Below are 24,798 nucleotides of genomic sequence, written 5' to 3' on the forward strand. Positions count from 1 at the left end.
GGGCAAATACAAATTAAAAATAGGGGCACCTTGGGGCGCCTGGGTGGCTCAGTTGGTTGAGTGTCTGACTTCGGCTCAGGTCATGATCTCATGGCTCATGAGTTCGAGCCCCGCATCCGGCTCTGCTGACAGCCCAGAGCCTGGAGCCTGCTTCAGATTCTGTGTCTCGCTCTCTCTCTGCCCCTAACCCACTTGCATTCTGTCTCTGTCTCTCTCAAAAAATAAATAAACATTAAAAAAATTAAAAAAAAAAAATAAAAATAGGGGCACCTGGGTGGCTCCGTTGCTTAAGTGTCCAACTTCGGCTCAGGTCATGATCTCGCGGTTCATGAGTTCGAGCCCTGCCTAGGGCTCTGTGCTGACAGCTCAGAGCCTGGAGCCTGCTTCAGATCCTGTGTCTCCCTCTCTCTCTGCCCCTCCCCCTGCTTGTGCTTGCTCTCTCTCGCTCTCTCCCTGTCTCTCAAAAATAAACGTTAAAAAAAACTTTTAAAAATAAATTAAAAATAAGAGGCTTAATTCTTCCTGTCGAATACAAGAGATTCCCCTCCTCTCCTTTTTCTCATCATTTACTCTAGAAAATGTGTAATTCTAAGCACTTTCTCCTCTTTGAAATGTCTATACCCCCTTTTGAAGATTGAGCCTTCTGTCAGCTTCATGGCTTGAGGAAAGCCTTTTCTCAAGGACCCGTGAACCACCTCTTGGAAATGTCAACTTCATGGGAGCCAGCACCCCCATCTCCCAGTTTTCTAGAAGGGTAGGCACCTAAGTCAGAGGGCCAGGTTTCAAAAACTGCCTCCGACCCTGAAAATAGAAGTCTGTTTTTCCTCTGGATAAAGCCAAGTAGCTCACACAGATGGTCACCTCAATTCCCAGATGAATCTAGGATGAACTGTTTGTGACACATGGTGCTATCAAGTCCTCTTACTTGAGGAATAGTTAGGGTTTATTGTTTCAGAATATGTATGTTATGAGTTACATCTGCTTGGCTATATAACAGGCTGTGGTTGCCCTCTGCCTTTATACTCTCTTAGTGAATGGCCTGTGATACGCGTCACATTCTGGTTTAAGGTTCTTCAATAATAAAAGTGTTTTCTTTTTCCACCACCTTTGTCAAGAGAATCGCTAGGTTGGAAGAACACTTTAGTGTTTAGTTCTATTTCCCCAACACTTTCCACAGTTACAAAGACTATGCTTCGTCCCACCAGAATCCTGCCATGGGACACTAAAAGAAAATGTGTGTGATAATTTTAACTTTAAAGAAAGGACGTTCTGTTTTCTTATACAGCTTCTGATGCTAAGCTCTACCAAGATTCCTAACCCACAGGAAAAATCAGATCAGAAATATTTACTGCTTTCAACTCGCACATTTTGGTGTAATTTTTTATGCACCCAATAAATAACGAATACGGGAACTGATTTTTTTTACTTTAATTTAAATGTAATGTAGCCGTGTGTGGCTGATCGCTATACTATTGAAAACCAGAGGTTTAAAAATTTTGTTTGCTTGCCATTTCATGGCTCTATCCGTGAATCTGGAGTCTCAAGCAAGGCAAGAAAAGTCCAATTTTACGTCCCCATGGGTCCATCATATGTGCCTTAGGAGTCCAATCACCTCCATACCTCTAGCCAAAGAGCCGCTTGATTTCACCCACAAAATTTCATTAAACGGTAAAGAAAATCATACCAATAGAAACTCGGATCCACAGAAAGTACTAAAGATTGACCAAAATGGTAAACTGTGAGTAATTATAAAAGACATTTTTGCTCATTTTCAAAAGATAATTGATGGCTTAAAGCAAAAACAACAGCAATCTATTTCAAGGTTTATAAGAAACAGAAATAAAATCTGTCACTAGAAGAGCAAAACGGAGGAGAGCATAAAATGGAAGCACACTCTTTGAAAGTTCGCACATTAACAATTAAGTGGTGTATTTCCTGAAGATGGTCGGTGAAGGGTTAAATATGCAAAGTGTAGAAGATCTAAACCAACCACTAATAAATCAATATTGGAGATAAATATAATACTAAAGGGGCCCCTGGGTGGTTCAGTCAGTTGTGCACCGACTCTTAGTTTCAGCTCAGCTCATGATCTCAAGGTTGGTGGGTTTGAGCCCCGTGTCAGGCTGTGTGCTAACAGTGTGGAGCCTGCTTGGGATTCTCTCTCTCTCTCTGCCCCTCCCCTGCCCGTGCACGTGCTCTGTCACTCCCTCTCTCTCAAAATAAATAAGCTCTTAAAAAATAAAATGAAAACTAGCTTATCAGGGCACCTGGGTGGCTCAGTTGGTCAAGCGTCCGGCTTCAGCCCAGGTCACAGTTCATGAGGTCAAGTTCTGTGTTGACAGCTCAGAACCTGGAGCCTGCTTCTGATTCTGTGTCTCCCTCTCTCTCTGCCCCTGCCCCACACACGCTCTGTCTCTCTGTCACTCTGTCTCTGTGTGTCTCTCTCTCAAAAATAAAAATAAACATTAGAAAAACATTCTTGAAAAAACTAGCTTATCAAACACTTTAAAAAATGTAATACTGAAAATTCTCAATCAGAAAGATGTCAAGAAAAAAAGAAAAAGGAAACAACAAATGAAACAAGCAGAAAACATGGCAATGTGGAAGATTTAAACCCAAACGCAAGCGTAGTTACATCAAACATAATGATCTAAACGTTCTATTTCAAGGACAGAAACTGTCAGACCGCCAGAAAAAGCAACACCCAATGGAACACAGTCCAGCTCCAAGTTTGATATTTGACTGCTGAGGGCATTCAAGTCCCATGGCTCTCTCCCTGGGACCCACAGCTGGGCTCGCTGGTAAGAAAGCCCTAGAGCTCCCTCCCTCGGCACCTGCAGGAAGTGCAGGGCACCAAGCAAGTCCTGACAACCAGGTTAAGGAGCTCTTACCCAGGGCCAACTCCTAACCACAGTAAAGCCTTCCTGGCACCGAAACCCGGAACCTCAGTATTTGAGTACTGAATCTCTTCATACCTTCTTCGTGCATGCCTGGCATCATCAGTCTCAATGCCCAAGCAATTTTTTGGAGGGGGGTCCATTCTACCTCCAGAAGATAACCACAGCATCCCATTATATGATAGTTTAAAAAAATAAAAATAAAACCTTTAAATACAAGGACACATCTAGGTTAAATGAAGGGATAGAAAAAATACACCATGCCAATGCCAGTCATAGGAAAGTTTGAGTGGCTACATTATTATTATTAGACAGATTAAACCTCAGGACAAGGATGGGACGGTCCTGACATCTGATGGAACCAGGGGTGCCCGGGTGGCTCAAGTCGGTTAAGCCTGGACTCAGGTCATGATCTCACCATTTCACGGGTTTGAACCCCACGCTGGGCTCTGCACGGACAGTGCAGAGCCTGCCTGGGATCCTCTCCCTCCCTCTTTCTCTGTCCCTCCCCACTCACTCTGTCTCTCTCAAAATAAGTAAAAATAAACTTAAAAAAAATAATAAATAAATAAAAGAACAGAGGGGGTGCCTGGGTGGCTCAGGTCATGATCTCCTGGTTCGTAAGTTCCAGCCCTGCATCCGACTCTGTGATGACAGCTCAGAGCCTGGAGCCTGCTTCCCATTCTGTCTCACTCTCTCTCCCTCCCCCACTCATGCTGTCTCTCTGTCTCTCAAAAATGAACGCTTAAAAAAAAAATTACAAGAAAAATAAAACAGAGGAACCAGAAACTGACCCACACATACATATGTCACAAAGTTTCCAAGGTAAGTAATTATTGGGGTAAGAAGAGTCTTTTCAACAAATGATGCTGTAACAACCGAAAATTCACATGAAAACCAATGCGCCCTAACCCTTACTTAACAAAAACGTACTCAAGATAAATCATACACCTCAGTGTAAAAGCTATTAGTATAAAAGTTCTAGGGAAAAAAATAAATAAAACACAGAAGATGGTCTTAGCAAATTTGAGATAGGCAAAGATTTCTTCTTTTTTTTTTTTAACCTAATTCTTGCTCGACATGTTTATTTTTTTCTTCTTTTTTTTTCTTCAATTTATGAAATTTATTGTCAAATTGGTTTCCATACAACACCCAGTGCTCATCCCAAAAGGTGCCCTCCTCAATACCCATCACCCACCCTCCCCTCCCTCCCACCCCCATCAACCCTCAGTTTGTTCTCAGTTTTTAAGAGTCTCTTATGCTTTGGCTCTCTCCCACTCTAACCTCTTTTTTTGGCAAAGATTTCTTAAATAAGACCAAAACGAGAAAGAAAATCCAGAACTCATAGAAGAAAAAAAGCGACGAATTGGACTTCATCAAAATGTAACCCATCCCACTGCGGGGGCGCCAGGGACTTCATCAAAATGTAACCCATCCCACTGCGGGGGGGCGCCCCCTCTCTGGCGCCCAGCAGGAACCCCGGGCATGGGGCGCGGGGTCCCCCAGGCACTGGCGTCCTGCCACAGCGGGCCGGGAGGCCGGGCGGGGGTCTCCGGGGCCCGGATCCCGGGTGTCCTTAGCGTCCTGCATCACCTTCCCCACCACCCGGCGCGTGAAGAGGCAGCCGCAGCTTCACGAGGGCCCGCAGTGGCCTACCTGGGCTTTGGGGACTGCGTGCGGCGACGGTCTCGCCCCAGGCCTCCATCCGGCGGGCTAGGACCCTCTGTCCCTTAGCAACCACACAGCACGCGCCGCCTGCTGTGTGGCTGAGGCCCAAGTGGTCTGGCGCCTCCCGGAGGCGTTCACCGTGAAGTTCACCCACGACCAGAGGTGCCCCAACCCCGACTCCAGAGGATGCTTCCACGGGGGTCACGGAGACCGTGCGCAAACAAGGGCTGAAGGGGACGAGCCAGGGCCTCACCGGGCCACCCGCTTCTCGGTCAAGACCCACCCCCCCGCAGCTGGTGTGGAAAGGTCAACTTAAGGAGGCCCGGAACCCGGGGTCACCGGGCGCTCCCAGCTCTCGCGTGAACACGTCCCTGCGTCATCGAGACCCGGATGCGGGACGTGGGGACGCGCAGCTTCAACCGCGTGCGAGCGCGCCTGCAGACTGTGAGCGGTGAGCGGCTCAAGGCGCTCTGCCGGGGCTGTGACCCCCGCCTGGGCAGGGCCAGCCTGGACGTGGCCATCCTGTTGGTCGTCTGTGATGAGGTGGAAGCAGCTTAGGTAAGTGTCAAAGACAGACTGAGCCCCAGAGGGGCTGCGCGGGGTGCTAACCCCCAGGCACCTCCAGCCCAGCCCCTGCCGCCCTCTTACCATGATTGCTGTGCAGTCGAGCCCAAAGGCCCCCTTACCCTGTCCTTTGCACTCCATGGCCTAGGTCAGCCCTCTGTGGCCATCGAGTCCACATGTCCTGTTGTGCCATGTGTCCCTTGTGGTCTGGTATGACACCGCCATTTTATCCACGTGTTCGGCCATGGCTGGGTGCCCCTCTGGCCTGTGAATCTTTGCCCACTTGTCCGTGTGCTTACTCTTGAGCTGTGTGCCTCTGTGTCACGTTCCGTGTCACATGACCCTGTGCCCCGCTTCCTGGGGTGCCTGTGTGGCTTGGGTCCATAGCCCTGGAGCCCCAGCCCAGCCCCAGCCAGTGCCTTCCGCTCTGGCAGCAGGGGCATCTGTGTCATCCTCCCACAGCCACCTCTGGGGCCCCAGCCTGGCCTCACCACATTCCAGGGGCTTAGCGCCATATCCTGCCACCGGCCTTAACTGACCCTCAGGCCCTCCCTCTTCTGGCACAGGGTGGTACCCACCACTCTCCCCAAGGCAGAATAAACTGGATCCTGGGCAGACGGCGGGGGGGTGGGGGGGGGGGGGGAATGAAAGAAGACAGTTAGAAAAGCAATCCATATATTTGACGTGGAATTTGTATTCAGAATATATTAAGAGCAATTAGAAATCGACAATGGCAAGACAATGTAATAGAAATAGGCAAACGCTTTGGACACTTTACCAAGGAAGAGAACCACAGTGAGAGAACACCTGCACACCCATTAGAATGTGTGCGATGGAGAAGACCGGCCACACCAACCACGGGTGAGACTGCGGAGCGACTGGGCTGCCCATATGCTCCTGGTAGGAGTGGAACATGGAGAACATTTCTTAGAAATTTAAACATATCATATGATACGGCAATTTCACTCCTAGATGTCTAAATGAAAACATACGTCTGCATAAAGACTCACGCGCACAAATGTGCATAGTAGTGTTATGCATGGTGGCCAAATGCCAGGAGCAACACAAAAGCCCATCAGTGGGTAAGTGGGTAAACAAGATGTGGTTTCTCCAGACAACAGAGTAGTGTTTGTCAGTAAAGAGTAACAAACTACCCACACCTCAGCAACGTTGATGAATCTCAAAAACACAACGCTGAGCAAAAAGAAGGGGGCACAAAAGAGGATATCCTATCTGAATCCACTCGAATGAAACCCTAGAAATGACAAATCTACCCTGACGTGATTGAAGGCAGATCAGCAGTTGCTGGGCTGGCGGTTGACCGGGAAGCAAAAGAAGAGAAACTTGCAGGGATAATGGAAATATTCTGCATCTTGGTTGTGGTGTTTTCATGGATACATACATTTACAAAGATTCACCTTCTACATTTCAAGTAGGTGAATTATTTTATGTAAATTGCATCTCTGTCAAGCCAATTAACTGTTAATTTTTTTAAGTCTCTTCTGAACCTTCCTATGGAAAAATCCCAAATAACATAAGTAGATACTCTCCCCCCCAGAAGATAGAGCTTAATCCCTCCACCGCCAGTAGGATAAATGGAACTTAGTGACTTGCTTTCAAAGAGTATAGAGTACAAAAGGGGAAAAATAGCAACTTTATAGTGTAGAAACCTGACAGGCTCTACCTGAAGGAGGAGATCAAGGTTAACATCCCCAGTGATGTCACGTACATGTCAGGTTCTTTCTCATATGATGTAATGAGAAGGCACTTCACCTCTGTGATATTCTTTCAGAAATCCCAGAACCCCAGTCTAACCATGAGGAAACAAGTCAGGCAAGCCCCAAATACAAAATACCAAACCAGTGCCCCTCAAAACTGCCGAGGTCATGAAAAACAAGAAAAGGTTGGTAAATTGTCACAGATCAGAGGAGACTGTGGAGATATGACAACGAAACGTGTTGTTATTTTCTGTACTAGATTCTAGAACACCTAATGGACGTTAATGAAAAAATTAATGGTAACATCCAGGTAAAGCCTGGAGTTTACCCAATAGTAATTATGTTAATTTTCTATTACTTCATAATCAAGTACCAAAAATATTCCCACACAGCTCTATGGATCAGAAGTCCTGGCACAATGGGACCAAATCCCATTTAGGGACTACAAAGGGACTACCCCCAGGGACTTACAAAGCTGGAATCAGAGTATCAGCCAGGCTGTGCTCCTTTCTAGAGGCTCTGAGGAAGAATACACTTCAGCTGGGTCGTTGGTCAAATTTATCTGTTGCACTTACAAGACTGAGTTTCCCACTTACTTACCGTCTGTGAGTTAAGGGTCACCGTAAACATCTGAAGACTCTCAGGGCCTCGCCACATAGCATCCTCCATGTTCAAAGTTAGCAAGAGAATTTTGCTTCTATCAAATCCCTCGGGCTTTGCCTCTGACATCCGTCTCTGAGCTCTAGACCAAGATCCTACAGGTTCATGGGATTAGACCAGGCCCACCCTGGTAATTTCCCTTCCCTAAAGTGAACTGATTTGGATTCTCAGTTGCTTCTGCAAATTCCCTTCACAGCAACACCTACATTAGTATTGGATTGACTAGGACACAAGGTGGAATCGTAGAATGCTGCCTGCCACAGTGACCGATGTACCAACATTGATTTCTTCGATTTGACAAACATGCCCTAGTGATGTGAGATGATAACATTAGGGCAAGGAGTTTATGGAAACTCACCGTACCATCTTCGCAACTTTTTAAATCTAAAACTATTCCAAATAAAAGGTTTGTGTAGAAAACAGTGTCTTCAAAAATCCGAAGTAAATGGAATGTGCCATCTTGTGCCTCCTGGAACACAAACTGATAGAATCACTGTATTCGATGACTATGAACAGTAGCAGCATAGAGCATTGAGGAGCAATGAGGAACAATAACAAGGAAGCAGGAGGAGGAGGGAGAGAAGAGGAAAAGGAAGAGAAAGAGAAACAGGAGGAGGAGGAAGCAGCAGCTTACATTTATTGACCATTTAAGTGCCAGGCATTTTCTTAAGTACTGTGTAGAAATAGTCTTATTTAACCTCTGCGATGACCAGACAGGGCATTATCTTATTGAGTTATCTCCCGATGTTACAGATGAGGAAATTGCAATAGAAAAGGTTACATGGCTTCCTGGAAGTCGCACAGTCAGTCAGTGCCGGAGGCGGGAATCAAATTCGGGTAATCGGACTCCTGAGTCTTCATTCAGAAGCATCTTCCCATTTGATTCCCCATAGTTCACACATCCACAACATCAACCCACTCCTTCACCCATTCTGCTCTTCCCTGAAAAGCAGGTCGCTTCCAAAGAATGTAACATACGCAGTAGTTTACATTTGACCCAGATACTAGTAGTGCGAATGCAGTCCACCACCATTAAAGCCCAAATGACAGTGTCCTGAAATGCCTTGCATAAGAGAATATTTGAAACCCCAGTCATCTCACGTATCTTTTTCCCTGTGCATAGAGCTCCGAGCTCATTCTGATGAGCTTGTGTTTATTTGTAAACACAGTCTTTCTTTTTTAATGTTTATTTATTTTTGAAAGAGAGAGTGAGACAGAGAGACAGAGCATGAGCAGGGGAGGGACAGAAAGAGGGAGACACAGAATCCAAAGCAGGCTCCAGGCTTGAGCTGTCAGCACAGAAGCCCAATGCAGGGCTTGAACCCAGAACTGAGAGATCTTGACCTGAGCTGAAGTCGGCACTTAGCCAACTGAGCCACCCAGGTGCCCTGTAAACACGTTCCTATGCATAGAGTTTGATCTACTGCGATTATATTTCCAGTGAGATCTTAGCCAACCTATCTATTTTCAAGCAGATGTGAATTATCCAATTCATTCTGAGAACAAGAAACAAAAGATTGACTTGCAAAACAATTAAGTGGAATCTTTTTTAAGATTAAACTCTGAGAGTTTTCTCTTCTTGAGAAATTTCTCTTCTCTTACAGCATATCGGCTGTGCCATTGGCACTCCCAATATCTGCAGCAGATGAAAATATTTTTAATCAATCCCTCAAAACAACTAGGAGTTCAGGCATCCCCAAAAACGTGGGTCCCAACTTCCCTGCTATCTTTCAAGCTTTTGTCTAAGGGGGCTATATATTCTTCAGGATTCTTCAGGCACCGAGTAACAAAACTCAGGGGTTTTTTGTTTTGTTTTGCTTTTTTGGTAGAGTGGTGAAAACAGTGTATCAAGTTCTCTCTCCATAGATACATGACAGGTAGGTAGTGGATAGGTAAGTGGGTAGGTAAATAGGTAGGTAGGCAGGTAGATACATGATAGATGTCTCCTTTTTTCAGATCACTTGTTTTCAGTATTGATCTCATCTTCTACTATATAAAGGAAAGCTTCCTATGTCATGAGAAGACTAGTGTTTGACTTCAGCTAATACCTAGATTATCTTCCAGCTAGTAACCCTCAAGAGAGCTTCTCTCCTCCCATCTTTATGTGAAGTCCCAGACCACATTCCCACCCTTTACACAGATTACTGTGGCTGGAAGATAAGTTAACAATGATTGGCTAAGCCCAGAACATGTCACCTTTCAAGGGCCTTTAGTACTGTGGTTACTTCGTACTAATGGTTAGCAACCTCACCCAGATTGGCACCAGAAAGGACTTCACCAACAGCTCCTCTGCTGTTTGCCAAATAGGATGTTGCTCAACTGGGTCACTTGGCTTTTTGTCCCAAGGCCATCCACTTATAGACATGCCCAGCTCCATTGAGGACATTTGTGAAACCAAAAAAAGAGATCCTGGACGCTTGGTCACGGATATGTGGAGTGAGGAGGCTCTATCACTGAGGCTGGTGGACAAGCACCAGTTAAGATCCCGACCTGCATTTTGAGCCACTGTACTTTCTAAAGCCTTATTACTCATAACTCAGATGAATCACCTCCTCCCTTGCTTCCTTGCCTTTTTAAATAAACTTCAGTTTAGGGGCGCCTGGGTGGCTCAGTCGGTTAAGTGTCTGACTTCGACTCAGGTCATAATCTCATGGTTCGTGGGTTCAAGCCCCACATCAGGCTCTGTGCTCATAGCACAGAGCCTGGAGCCTGCTTCGGATTCTATGTCTCCCTCTCTTTCTCTCTGCCCCTCACCCGCTCTCTCGCTCGCTCGCTCGCTCGCTCAAAAATAAATAAACATTCAAAAAGAAAAAAAATCACTCAACAAAATACCCATTAACACTCCTTTTAAATTCCTTTTTAAATTTCTTTAAACATCTTATTTCATGCTTCTTTTTATTCTTATTTTATGTGTAATAAATGTGTACATATTTAAGGTATACAACCTAATGACTTGATATCCAAATTAAAATGATCCCATTCACCATAGCATCAAAAATTGTCAAAATAAATTCAATGAAAAAAGGATTTGTACACTTAAATCTATAAAATATTGCTGAAAGAAATGAAATTACTAAGTAAACGGAGAGACATTTGATATTCATGGATTAGAAAATTCAGTATTGAACAAATTGGTCCATAGATTTAATGCCATTCCTATCAAAATTCCAGTAGGCTTTTTAAATAAATTGACAAACTGATTCTCAATTTTACATGAAAATGCACAAGACCTAGTCTAACCAAAAAGAATTCTGAAAAAGAACAAAGTAATTACACTCACTGATTTCAAAATTTACTACAAAGTTATAGTAATCAAGACAATGCAGGATGGTCATATCAGTAAGCATATAAATCAACAGAACAAAATTGAGACACCAGAAATAAAACCTTATATTTATGGCTAATTGATTTCAATAAAGGTACCCAGACAATTCAGTGAAGAAAGAATTGTCTTTTTGATAAATGATGCTGTGGATAATGATACATCTGTATACAAAAAAAATCATAACCTAGACCTTACCTCACGACACAGACACACACACACATGCAGAAATGGACCATGGATTTAAATGGAAGAGTTAAAACTGTAAAACTTCTAGAAGAAAACAGGAGAAAATCTTTGTAAACTTGGATTAGGGAAAGAGTTTCCTAGATACACCAAAAACATTATCCTTCAAAGATAATATTGCTACATTAGACTCTGCACTTCAAAAGACGCCATAAAACTGTCAGATACTGCTTCACAATCACCAGGACAGCTAAAATCAAAAAGAGCGGCTGTAACAAGTATTGGCGAAGAGGAGTAGAAATGGTACCCTCCTACATTGCTATGAGATTGTAAAATGGTTGCAGCCCCTCTGGAAAACAATTTGGCAGTTCCTCAAAATGACAAACACAAAGGCACTAATCCCATTTCTAGGTATGTACCCAAGAGAAATGGAAATATGTGTCCACACAAAACTTGTATACAAAATGTTCATAGCTGAGCTATTCACAATAGCCAAAAAGCAGAAACAATATAAATGTTCATCAGTTGATGAATGGATAAACAAAATCTGAAATATCCATGTAACAGAATATTACTCAGCCATAAAAAGAATGAAGTATTGATTTATGCTGTAACTTGGAGGAACCTTGAAAATCTTATGCTAAGAAGTCAGATGCAAAACAAAAACCTACATATTTAACAATTTCATTTATATGAAATATCAAAGAAAATTTTACAAATACAGAAAACAAATCAATAGTTGCCTGGGATTGGGGATGGAAACAAGCATCAGGGAAACATTGTAGGATGATGGATATATTCCAAATCTGGATTGTGGTAACAGATGCACAACTATAGAAATCAACCAAAAATCATTGAACCATAAATTTCCAAAGCGTGGATTTTATAGTAGGTAAATTACAGTTCAATAGAGCTGTTAAAAATAATTGATAGGCTACAATATTTATCTTCTCAAAATCGCCTTTATTTCACAATATCAAAAGGCTTACACAACTGACAACAGATAATATGCTCCGTTTGAAGAGAAGATGAAAATATGGGAATCCTTTGTCTGATACATTGTTTTATTTTTTCCTGGCTTTAAGCCTGAATTTATGTTTTGCTGACATGCTTCTAAATCCTCTTTCTTCTATGCACTTTGCTGCACTTGCCGAGAAAGAAAAAAGTAACACATGAATCGAGTAAATTACTGTTTTATTTAGGCGCGCCTGAGTGGCTCAGTTGAGCTTCCGACTGGCTCAGGTCATGATCTCGCAGTCCATGAGTTCCAGCCCCGCTTGGGGCTCTGTGCTAACAGCTCGGAGCCTGGAGTCTGTTTCAGATTCTGTGTCTCCCTCCCTCTCTGACCCTACCCCATTCATTCTCTCTCTCTCAAAAATAAACAAACGTTAGGGGCGCCTGGGTGGCGCAGTCGGTTAAGCGTCCGACTTCAGCCAGGTCACGATCTCGCGGTCCGTGAGTTCGAGCCCCGCGTCAGGCTCTGGGCTGATGGCTCGGAGCCTGGAGCCTGTTTCCGATTCTGTGTCTCCCTCTCTCTCTGCCCCTCCCCCATTCATGCTATGTCTCTCTCTGTCCCAAAAATAAATTAAAAAATAAATAAATAAATAAAATTTTAAAAAAACAAACGTTAAAAAAAAAAAAACCTCCCCCATTCATGCTCTGTCTCTCTGTCTCAAAAATAAATAAATGTTAAAAAAATTTTTTTTAATTACTGTTTTATTTGTGTATTACATCAAACTATTGGAACTAGAGGGACTCCCAAGAATCACTAGTCTGTGTCTTTTCTGAAGAGTCTGTTTCTCGCCATTAGTACACAAAACCACAAGAGGTTGATTTACTTCCAGAAGAAATCAACAGATTATTACCGAGCCTCGATTTAACTTGGTTTTTACCGAGCACAAACAAAAGGACGTTTCAGCTTTAAGGAGAATTATAAGCACACGCACCCTGTTACAGTCACCGGGTCATTGATTTTGATGGTAAGATTGGAATGCAGGCAAGTAAGACAATTTTTCTTAAAGAACGGGCTATGTCCGTAGTCTTAACTGATACTCTAACACTGGTTTTCCGCCAAGGCCATGACTGTCCTAAGGAGAAGAGAATCTACCGAAGAAGAGGATGCTGTTGGACTCATTGTGCCTGACGAAGAACAGGAAAGGGTGATTGCAATGAAAATGTTCATAACCCGGCGCCAGTGTGAGAGCAAAGCCCACACCGGTGCCTGCTGCGGCCTCAGTCCCTTCCTCGGTGACCGCCACAAAGGCCCTGTGCAGGAACTTCTTCACCTGCAGCCCGGAGTGTGAGGACAGCCCCGGAGAGTCCGTTCTGTACTCGCTGAAAGCGTCTGCCAGCCCCATGGCTGCCAAGACAGCCTCCAGGGCCTCCAGATCGTACCCATCTTCCACTTCAAACCGCGGTAAGTGCAAGGTCACGTTCCTTTCTTCCATATGCCCCGGGTTAGTCCACTCTACTAAATTTTCTGGAGTTATTTGATCTATAATCTATGCAGGAAAAGTGGTATGATTATCGACACAAAGTTAGAACACTGTAACACTGATTTGAAGCTGTTAGAAGTGATTAATTTTAATAATGCACAAAAGAAATGTTATTCCACTAGACCGTTGTCTTTATAGCAGGCACTTGTCTTATACTTCTTTATTCATCTTTATGTATGTGAAAACTCAGTAGTAGTAAATGAATTTTTAAGGATGAGAAATAAGGTATTTCTTATTCTATCAATCCACATATTATTTCATTTTTTACTATTCCCCTGTACTCTTTTATGCATACATAATGTATAATTTATATAGAGTAAGTCATATATTTATATGAATTATCTGTAATAAATACGTAATAATATACCTTACATAATATATATATTTACTTAACATGATATATTTATTTATATAGTTGCAATTACAGTGAATGTCCATGTTACTTGTTTTAATGTAAACTTTTTCAGAGGTCTGTATCTCTCCTAAATATCTTCAGAATGATAGATAATACTTCCATTGAGCTGATAAATTTTGCCAAACATTCATCCACTCATTTTACGATCATCTAGTAAGTATGCAGCATGATAGATGCTGATAGATACTGTGGATCTGAAAATAGCGATGATGATGATGATGATGATGATGATGATGGTGATGATGAATTTTGAACTAGGTATCTTAGTATATTTAATGCAGAAATTATTGATTTGACTCAGAAAGGCAATTTTGTTTCTTCTGAACTGGAATTTTGGAGTCAGAGTATGAATACTCTTAAAGCTTTCATACATATTGCCATTCTGCTATCCCAAACTTTTCCAACATGCAAAGCAACTAGAGATGTTTCACAGCCAGAGAACAGCATCTAGTATCATAATAATATAGCATCCATCATTTATCAAGTTCTTTCCATGTACTGGACCTCTTTTTGGAGCTATCTTAGACTAGGTTTAAATCAAGGGGGACTAAATCAAAGGGTTCAAGATTAAAGATCTTATGGATTTGGAGCGATTATTATGTGTCAGTGGAGGTTCATCTTTGGATTAAAAAAATTACCACTCTGGTAAGTGATGTTGATTATGGAGGAGACTGTGTATGTGGGGGCAGGGAGGAAATGGGAAATCTCTGTACCTTCCTCTTAATTTTGCTGTGAACCAAAACTGCTCCAAAAATAAAATAAAATAAAATAAAATCTTTAAAAAGAAATTAGGGGTGTCTGGGTGGCTCAGTCAGTTAAGCGATCGACTCTGTTTTGGTTCAGGTCATGATCTCACTGTTCATGAGTCTGAGAGCCCCACATCGGGCTCTGTGCTAACAGCAGAGCCTGTTGGGATTCTTGGGATTCTCTCTCTCCCTCTCTCTCTGTTCCTCCCCCGCTTGTGCCCTCTCTCTCAAAATAAATCAAGACACTTAAAATTTTTTTAAAACAAATAAAAAGAAATTAAAGTTCCAAGAAAGAAATTCAGGAAGTCTAATAGCCTACTGAACAGGATGCAAAAATTTGCTGTATGTGCAAATGCCGTTCTTTTCTGGGGAAAAGGTGCATAGAGATCAACCATTTCTCAGAATAGTCGCTGATCTTTGGAACTCCCATATGACCTTAAATGTTCGTGTTCGCTCATCCCCAACTATTTCGGTATTGGTTGTTTTCAGGAAACCCGATACTGCTTAATGCCCCTTTTTAGACATCCGTCTGTAGCTGCTGCACAGAGTAAGGAACAGTGTCTGCTCGACACCAGCTCCAGATCAGTAGTCCTGTTTCCAAGCTTACCCAGAAACAAGCTTTGGGACACAAAGCCTCAGGAGATGAAAGCAAGACTGGGGAGATGCAAGGTGTTACCTTCTCCAGGCCATCTGTGTCATTGGGCAGCAACACACACAGGCTTAGGTCATTGTTTCTATATGGAATTCCCAGAATCTTGGCTTGTAAGTCCTCCAGGAAAGTGAAGCTGTAGGTATGGGTCTGTGTCATCATTGGCACACATTTGCTCGCACTCTGCAACAAAGCAATAGAGCGTGCAGTGTCAGAGGAGGCGGAAGACAGCCAGGTTCGCCCACCAAAGTGATTGGCTCCCCCAAAAATAGTGCTAAAGATCAGGGCCTCCAGTCAGTATTTGCTGTCTACCACGTTCGTTTGCTCAAGTAGGGCTTTAGGTTGTACATTCCACGTGTCAACACATCACATAAATAAATTAGGGTCCATACCTTATTCAGCCAAAACTCTTCCTCTTTGGTATTTTCTTTCTTAAACTCCCTGTCCCATTGCCCTTTAAAATAAACTGTGTTCACCAACGCCAGCTTGGTGAAGCTGTCTAGAGAACCATCTGGAAACAGGTCCTTGATTTTTTCTGCAAATGAACAACAACAACAACAAAGTTGGCCCATCTTCAAAATCACAAGTGCTAGGCAAGGCAGATATGATGAAGGTGGACTTGACTCGTCACTAAAAACTCAGCCGGGCCAGCACCTGAGGGCCTTGCCGACAACGGGTTTGCTGGCAGGGTTGTAGGGAGGCCCTCGCTTTGCCCACAGCCCATGTGTCCCATTGGATAAATTGAAGTACGATGGTTAAGCGTTCAGGTTCTGGGACCGGACTGCCTCTGTTAGCATCCAGTTTTGCCTCTTACCAGTTGAGGAATCTTGGGCAAGTTATTTAAGCTCGCTGTGCCTCAGTTTCCACATCTGCAAAACAGGAATAAAACCTGCCTCATGGAGTGGTTATGAGGAGTAGATGACTTAATATGTGTAGAGCACTTGGAGCGCTCTCCAGCTCATAAGAAGCACGCAGTAAGTGTAAGCTCTTATTTTTACCCATTTGATATAGTTACCACCCAAAACTTAGGGATTTATTATATTATTGGAAAAGAAACTGATGTTTTTGTCTCTGGGTTTAGCCCCTCCCACACTAAATTCTGAAGAATATTGCCATCAGTCAACCCTTTGATAGACCCTCCTTTTTTCCTGCTCTTCAAATTTTATTTTCTTTTTTGGTCTAAGTATAAAGATGGAAAAATTGTATTGTGAAATAATAATGTCTTCCTGATAACTGGAATTTTAAAAAATGTATTCTGAAATTCTAACACTAAAGTATCAGCTATTGCCCCCCACCCCCAAGTGTATTTCCATATTAAATAGTCCTCTCTGGTATTTCTTGTGTGTTTGGCTCATACTAGGGGATAAGGAGAGAGCATGAAGTGAGGCTTTGTCAAGTTCTGTGCTGAGGATGGGGCTGAAAGTTGTTACCGTCCCAGCATGATGCTCTAGTGGAGATGAAGGCCAGGAAGCCCCAGCTGGAGGCCATAAAGATCTTGGTGGGAGGAGAGCTAAATGTCTCTCACTTGACAAGAGAAAGGAGACACTCTATGACATTTCCTCTTACAGACCCAGACTAAGAAAGAAAGGCTCTCATATAAAGGAAAAGATGTGAACGCAACACAGACACGGGTCCAGTTTCAGGAGTCCCGAAGATACTGTGAGGCACAGCCATGTTCAAATCATTCTTCGTTATGGAGCTGGCTTCCTTTGGTCCCTCCCTGGGGCCCCCTTGGCTCTCTCCCATTTGCTGAGACTATTGCACTCTCTGTAGTGTCTTCTCCCACTCCTCATGCCTAGCCCTGCCCTTCTAACCCTAACAAACTTATCTCAAGTCTGAACCCCCCCAAAGGCTTGTGCACCCTGGCACCCTATGAGTGTCCAGCTCAGAGCAGGTGCTCAAGAAGCATTTTATGATGAATGACCCATCCATACTGTACCCTTTGTTTGGCTTTCGACCCAGGAATTAATCTTCTTTCGACTTTCGTCTGCTGCATTTACAAAGTCAACAGGTTCCAGAGAAGCGTGGTAATATTTTTCCACATAATCTAAGTATTTCTTTAGGAGGAACAGGGAAAGAATAGAAGGAGGTTGAAAATTCAATTTATTTTGAAAAACGGAAATTCAGTTTATCCATTTCCAACATCTCTAAAAAGTGTGTCTGTACATTAAAGATGGCTGACATTGTTATCAGGGTGTCTTAGGACCTGGGAAAATCACTTCTGAGTACTTCCAGGCACGTTTTTGGCAGGTACGATAGGGTTAAGGCAAAAAGCAGATTTAGACTGCCAGAATTAAAAAGAAGCTCCCAGAGGGCCTGAATGTCTGGAGAACAGGCAGGGGGACACCCAGTGATGTGGACTGAGCCAGACAGTCAGCTCAGGCAGTATGCCTCCAGGACCCACAGTCCTAAATGGGCCATCGGCCATTCATGAATACCACTCACAGATGTGGTGGATACAGCTAAACTTACTTGAAGGAAGAGGTATGTCTTTTCTCCAAAGAGCCTGTTGGCTATTCTTAGTTCATAACCATTAGTGGATTTGCCTATCTCACTCAAAAACTCTTGGAATTGGTGATGTATCTCTTCTGTCTTCTCAATCTTCAAAATCAAAACAATATACATGTTATATATATGATACGCTGTATTTTTATAATAAAGTAAGCTCAATAAAAGACAATGTTATTAAGAAAGTCATAAGGAAGAGAAAATACATTTACAGTACTGTATTTATCAAAAAAAAGATCTGCATCTAAGTGGACCTGTGCCATTCAACCCCATGTTGTTCAAGGGTCAACTATCCCTGAATATCAATGACTGGTGACTTCAAGGCCAGTGGGGTTTCAGGTCCCACTCTCTCTGTACAACTGTATGAAATGGGCCAATATACACTGCCAAGTGGTACAGATATTGGTATGATCCCCTTGGCAAACAGTTTGGTGATATTTAATAAAGTTGAACATACATACACCCTACCTTCCAGATACGTACTATAGACCAGTGTTGCCCCATAGAAATATAATGCAAGCCACAAATGTGAGCCACATATATAATCTTTTTTTTAAAGTTTTTATTATTTTAGAGAGGGAGAGAGCGTGAGTGGGGGAGAGGGGCAGAGGAGAGAGAGGGAATCTTAAGTAGGCTCCACACTCAGCATGGGGCCTGATGTGGGGCTTGATCCCACAACCTCAGGATCATTTCTTGAGTCAGATGCTTTACCAACTGAACCACCCAGGCGCCCAGCCACATATATAATCTTAAATTTTCTAGTGACTACATTCTTAAAAGTAAAAAGCAGATAAAATCAAATGTAGTATTATATTTTATCAAACCAAATATATCTAGAACATCATTTTGACATAACTATAATACATAATTATATATATATATATAAATATACAAGTATATATTATTTCAACAAAAATAATATATAAAAATTAACAAGATGTTTTTTATCTGTGACATGATAAAAAAATGTATACTTGGTCTGTTTCTCCGGTGTCTAACACAGAGCTCCTAAACCTTGTAATTTGCTGACTACAAATTCCTGGGTGCTAGGAAGCATCTTTTCTTTTGATATTTTCTCTTTGATCCCAGTTCCTGACACAGAACTCCTAAATTCCTTGGAATTTCCTGGGTGATAGGGGCATCTGTTGTTCTAACAACTTCAGGATGGGGGCTGGTCATTGGAAAAGCCCCCTCCAATGGGGGGGTTTGGTCATTGGAAAAGACCAAACCATAATTAGAAGCTTGGAATTTTCAGTCCCATCTCCCATCCTCCAGGGAAAGGAGAGGGGCTGGAGGTAGAGCTAATCACTGAAAGTGCCTCTATGATAAAGCTTTCATAAAAATCCCTAAACTACAGCATTTAAAGACCTTCTGGGTTGGTGAACACATCCATGTTCTAGGAGGGTGGTGCACCCCAAACTCTTGGGAAAATCTGAGACTTCACCCTATATACCTCTTCATCTGGCTATTTGTATTCTTTGCAAGAAACCAGTGTTTCCCTAAGTTCTGTGAGCCATTATAGAAAATTATCAAATTTGAGTAGGGGGTAATGGGGTCCTCTGATTTGTAGCCAAGTTGGGCAGAAGTGTGAATAATCTGGGAACCTACTTCCTTGCAATTAGCATCTGAAGTAGGGCAAGTCTTGTGGAATGGAGCTCTTTAACGTGTGGGGTCTGCACTGACTTCATGCAGTTAGTGTCAAAATTGTTTAATACAAGGAAACTCACACATTCGGTGTTAGAATTCTGTGTTGTGAGTAGTAAAACAGTTTTCCTTCAACATTATTTGCTCATACTAAGATCTTGAAATGTGATGTATATTTGACACTTACAGCACCTTTCAGTTTGGACTAGGTATATTTCAAATACTCTATAGCCAATTCAGTGGCTACCATATTTGAAAGCTCAGGACTAGAGAGACTCTCATCCAGGGAAACTACAAGGCTTGTATAAGAAGGGTCATCTGTTTTTAATAAGAAGGAAGAAAGGAAGCAAGGAAGAAAGAAATCACCTATGAACAGGATCAGTGGGTTAACAGCCATGAAAATGAATCATCAATGGCTACAAGTATCCACCTAAAATAAATGAATCTTATAAATACAATCCTGAGCCCAAAATAATGAGGTTTCAAAGAATAATAAAATTTAAAAAAAAATACATGCAATGAAATAATACAGAAACAACAAACACCAAGTTCAGGATAGTGGAACTTCTTCTTTCAGGAAAGGCTGGGAATGTGTTCAAGGAAAGTACTTGGGGGCATTAGCTAATTTGTCAATAGTTTATTTCTTTTTATTATTATTATTTTTTAACATTCATTTTTGAAAGACAGAGACAGTGTGAATGGGGAAGGGGCAGAAAGAGAGGGAGACACAGAATTCAGAGCAGGCTCCAGGCTCCAAGCTGTCAGCATAGAGCCCGACGCGGGGCTCAAACTCACAGACTGCAAGATCATGACCTAAGCCGAAGTCAGCCGCCCAACCGACTGAGCCACCCAGGTGCCCCCTCAATAGTTTATTTCTTACACTAGAAGGGAGAGTTAAAAGGTATTCAGAATTGCATTATTCAGAATTGCAGAAGTGTATATGAATTCCTAATACCTTTTGTACATGATATCTTAAAATTTTATCTTCAATTTTTAAAAGCAAGGTTCAGAATACTCTTAAGTTTATGTGATAATGAAATGTGCATCTGGCATGTCTTTGAGCAAATCACTGTACTCCTCTGCTTTCTCATCTATTGAAAGAGGAGATTAGAGCATGTGGCCTCCAAGACATGCCTCAGTCCTAATGTCCTTTCGGTCAGTAATTCTATTCTCCTTCATGCTTCTGTGGGTCCCAGAAAAGTCCTGAGGGGTGGACAGAGTTGCTATGCAGAGTTGTACAGGTTGTGCCCTGCACAAAGCTGAAATTCAACCGTCACCCCCCAAGGGGGCATTCCTTTTTCTAATTCCTGCAAAGATTCTGTCTAGGCTACCATGCTTGGGAGGGAGAGTGCTCTGAAAACAACTGTGCTCCGTGGTCAAGTGGACAGTGGAGCAGCTATCTGACCCAGTTCTGTTACACAAACTTTGTAAGGAAGCCGGACTCTCCACATATGCCCCAGAGCCAACCAGACAACCTGGCTATGTGGGACTGTGAAATGAACAGCTCGGATTGCTAGGTGATTGGAGCCATGATTTTATGAGCATCTGGTGCCGAGCCATGACTACTGTCAGGGTAGATGTGCCTTCCCCCACCCCGAGAGCTCTAACCATCCCCAGATGCCAGCCCTGACCTCTGGACTGTCCCATGTTCGAGCAGATTGTCCTTTGAGGAGCAATACTACAACCCTAGAGCCAGAAGTGACCCTAAGAAGTCATTGGTCCTGTGCTAATACATCGTTAATGTAAAATATCAGCAAGGGAGCTTAAAATGAAAATAGAATGTTGGGGCGCCTGGGTGGCGCAGTCGGTTAAGCGTCCGACTTCAGCCAGGTCACGATCTCGCGGTCCGTGAGTTCGAGCCCCGCGTCAGGCTCTGGGCTGATGGCTCGGAGCCTGGAGCCTGTTTCCGATTCTGTGTCTCTCTCTCTCTCTGCCCCTCCCCCGTTCATGCTCTGTCTCTCTGTCCCAAAAATAAATAAATAAAAAAAAAAAAAGTTGAGAAAAAAAAAAAAATTTTAAAAAAAAAAAAGAAAATAGAATGTAGTGATAGTATCGCCTACTACTGCCATTATTACTGGGTAAGTCAGCAGTATGTTCCAGACCTCCACTGGGTACTTCATAGAGGCTCAAAGAAAATGAATAGCTTACCCAAAGTAGCATGGCTGGTTAAGTGACTGGCTCAGGCTTTGAACTCAAATCTGTTTAACTCCTAAACCCATTCACTCTGCCATAGGGACTTTTCAGTCCATGCATATTTACATCGGAGTGGTCAAGGTGCTTTAAAGTTAAAGTCTCCTCTTGGGGCACCTGGGTGGTTCAGTCGGTTTAAACATTCGACTTCGGCTCAGGTCATGATCTCGCGGTTCGTGGATTCAAGCCCCGTGTTGGGTTCTGTGCTGACAGCTCAGAGCCTGGAGCCTGCTTTGGATTCTGTGTCTCCTTCTCTTGCACTCATTCTCTCTCTCTCCCTCTCTCTCTCTCAAAAGGAAATAAACATTAAAAAATTTTTTAAAAATAAAGTTAAAATCTCCTCTTAATATTAAGGGTTTGTTACTATATAATACCAGCAACCCTACTTGGCTGCAGTGATTAAAAACAAGCATAAACTATTACCCCTCCTACACATTTTCCCAGGGAGCCCATATCAACATAGCAGACTTACTGAAGACTGTAACACATATCTCCTCACCTTTTTTTCTTCGGCTTTGATTCTTGAGTTCCCTGCCTCTTTTTCAGAAGAGAGCATCTGGAAGGACAGAAAATATTATGGTTGTGGTCAGAATAGAGAAACCCTCACATAGAATCAGTCCGGGGGTGTTGAATGTTTGTTCAAGAAACTTCAGTGGTAGACAGGTAGCATTTCTCTCCTTGCAAAATCATGCACAGGTCTGGATTGCCCATTGATCTCACCTACATTGGTTAATCCTTTCATGTACTGATCTTTGATGCGTCTTTTATAGGCTAGTGGGGATTACGCAACTTCTTCCAGTAGGTTTTGTTCTTCAGGCTGTGTCTTTAGTAGTGAGGTTAAAGACTTTGGACAAGGCCACTCACTCAGCACCCCCTCAAAGGAATTTCAAGCACCAGGGAGCAGATGGCTTGGCGATATTTGGAGAGGGAGGAGGACTTCCCTCATAGACCTGCAATTGCCCTGTGCCTTCACGTGCATTCTCTGTTGCCTGCCCCATTTCAGGGTAATGCCGGAGAGCTGCCCCCAGAGACGAGCCTGCCTGGACAGCTTCCTTACCTTCCGTAACTGGGCCGCGGTGGCTCCTTGGGTCCCGAAGACGAGCATGCCGATGGCAGCTGAAATGCCCACGGGGGAAAAGAAGATGTTGCCATCTTTTGTCTTATTCAGCTTTTGGAAGAGATTAAACCCAAACCTTGTGTATGCTGCAGCAAGCGAATCCATGAAGATCCCAGCAAGATCTAGAACAGCAACAACAGTCAAAACCAAACAAGTTCATTTCACCTATTTGAATTGCTTTCTGTCACAGGAACCCGTCCTGCTTCTCTTCCTGTCCGTGCATTGATTCAGGAAACAGAGATTTTCATCCTCCCAGGGAAAAGTCATGCTGCCTGCTTCTCACCCCTTTCCTTGGCCTTCTCTGGACAGGAGATGCGAATCAATCTGGCATCATCCCGTGTTTCTGTTCTCATTTCCCTAGGCATCAGGGTTGACACCTAAATGGTTTTCTTTTCTCTTGTTCTCTGCCAGAGTCTGCCCGTGTCTGCCTGCCCACTGCTTCTTCCCCCCAGGCAGGCCCAGCCCTTTCCTGCTCCCTTCTGATGGCCCAGCTGCTGGCCCGTGACCAGGCCAGTGAAGGGCCTGAGAATTCCTGATCTCAGGTCTCCGAACCAACCTTAAAATAAAGTCCACAGTGGCTCTTCTCAGGTACTTTGTATTTCTCAACTGATTGAAATCTAGTGCAGAGAGTGACTGGATGGATTAACTATCTTAAACCCCAGTCCCTAACTGCATGAAAACTGGAGTCTTGTCTGAATTTTCCCTAAAGGGCAATGACAGATCTCTTTGCCATGGATTATTAAGTAGAGATAAAAGTGTTTTCTTTCCTCTACTTTTTCTGTATTGTTTCAGGCTTGTGCCATGAGTTCATATTACTTTTGTAATCTCACACACACACACACACAATTTTAAAGAGCAATTACTATTTACTAAAATAAGCAATTACAACACATTTTATGCTTTCTTCACCACCAGCTATGTTACAACTAGTGAATGAAGGCTTTAAGAAAAATCCTAAAACAAGAATGAGATTAGTGTGGAAGAAAATTTTTTGAAAGCCAAAATACTTTGAGGGGTTTTTGAATCAAGGGCCCATCCCTGTGAAGGCATTCCACATCTGCTGTTAAAACTTCCATTTCAACCCCAAGTTTCCTTTCAAGGATTCCTTATGAGTTAACTCAGAAATCAAATCAACCAGGGTGCCTAGGTGGTTCAGGCAGTTGAGAGTCTGACTTCGGCTCAGTTCATGATCTCACAGTTTGTGAGTTCGAGCCCACATCAGGCTCTGTGCTGATAGCTCAGAGCCTGGAACCTGCTTCAGATTCTGTATCTCCCTCTTTTTCTGCCCCTCCCCCACTTGTGCTTCCTCTCTCTCTCTCTCTCTCTCTGTCTCTGTCTCTCTCTCTTTCTCTTTCTCTCAAAAATAAATAAAACACTAAAAAACTTTTTTAAAAAGAAATAAAATCAATTAACTTACAGTCAAACAAGATGATACATTGTCATGACTATGTAGGCACTGAATTAAATAAAACCAGCCCAAGGAAAATTATGCACAATAAAAGTAATTCTTTCAAATCAACAAACATCAGTGTTCCCAAAACACTGAAGTCTTAAGCTGAAGCTAAAGAAAGGACTTACCTGGATTTTGGAGAGACAGAGGTGGCTAGGAAAGGAACCAGGAAGCATATGTAGCAGGAGTTGTTGAGATCTTTAATTTATAGCTCTCTCTCTGTCTCTCCCTGCCTCTCCCTAGTCATTATCTTTGCATTTCAAGTAAAACAATTTTGGTTTCTCAATGATAATTTCTCTAATAAAATTAGCATACACGGTTTATGACAAGCTGAGGATTACATTTCCTATTTCTTCCACTCATGGCCATGAAGCTGTGCACTTGATCTCAGCAACTGTTTTGTGAACTGTAGTTCACAAAGGGTGCACCTTAAGACATAGAGGAATAGAGTTTAAATTCTAATTCCTTGCAAAGGATTTTGGAGGCCCAAGCATAAGAAGATCAAAATCAGCCAGACAGCAAAATAAGATTAAAAGCAGGAGCTCAACCCAAGACCAAAGAGTAGCATG

At 42.9% G+C, this 24,798-nt stretch overlaps 2 protein-coding genes across 4 annotated transcripts in view; both read right to left on the reverse strand.

Annotated features, from left to right (window-relative positions):
* The window catches only part of SERPINB11 (serpin family B member 11), a 74,454-nt gene extending 69,678 nt beyond the window's left edge, over positions 1 to 4,776 (reverse strand). Inside the window, exon 1 of the mRNA XM_058691866.1 lies at positions 4,554 to 4,776. Coding sequence (XP_058547849.1) covers positions 4,554 to 4,602 — 49 coding nt within the window. The 5' untranslated portion in view covers positions 4,603 to 4,776. The remainder of the gene's footprint in view (positions 1 to 4,553) is intronic.
* Positions 4,777 to 12,821: 8,045 nt separating this feature from the next.
* On the reverse strand, positions 12,822 to 24,798 carry SERPINB13 (serpin family B member 13). 3 transcript variants are annotated; one of them, XM_058691872.1, is made up of 9 exons: positions 23,063 to 23,339; positions 22,720 to 22,901; positions 22,135 to 22,218; positions 19,437 to 19,439; positions 17,793 to 17,921; positions 17,260 to 17,377; positions 15,713 to 15,855; positions 15,348 to 15,503; positions 12,822 to 13,516 (listed from the first exon to the last, which is right to left on the reverse strand). In XM_058691872.1, the coding sequence occupies exons 1-9, from the start codon at positions 23,142 to 23,144 to the stop codon at positions 13,103 to 13,105; spliced, it is 1,311 nt and encodes a 436-aa protein (XP_058547855.1). In that variant the 5' UTR covers positions 23,145 to 23,339; the 3' UTR covers positions 12,822 to 13,102. The 3 variants fall into 3 exon arrangements, with proteins under 3 accessions (XP_058547855.1, XP_058547854.1, XP_058547853.1); XM_058691871.1 differs by lacking the exons at positions 19,437 to 19,439; positions 23,063 to 23,339 and adding an exon at positions 24,358 to 24,798 and having other exon boundaries at positions 22,162 to 22,218; XM_058691870.1 differs by lacking the exon at positions 19,437 to 19,439 and having other exon boundaries at positions 22,162 to 22,218.

Source organism: Neofelis nebulosa, chromosome 11 (assembly GCF_028018385.1).
Source record: "Neofelis nebulosa isolate mNeoNeb1 chromosome 11, mNeoNeb1.pri, whole genome shotgun sequence".
In the NCBI taxonomy this organism is placed as follows: Eukaryota; Metazoa; Chordata; class Mammalia; order Carnivora; family Felidae; genus Neofelis; species Neofelis nebulosa.

Coding starts and splice junctions, on each gene's coding strand:
- SERPINB13 (XM_058691872.1), bottom strand. CDS start 23,144: ATGCCTAGGGAAATGAGAACAGAAACACGGGATGATGCCAGATTGATT. Junction 22,219..22,719: donor CCGCGGCCCAGTTACGGAAG/GTAAGGAAGCTG, acceptor CTGTCCTTCCAG/ATGCTCTCTTCTGAAAAAGA. Junction 13,517..15,347: donor ACACAGATGGCCTGGAGAAG/GTAACACCTTGC, acceptor TTTCCTGCATAG/ATTATAGATCAAATAACTCC.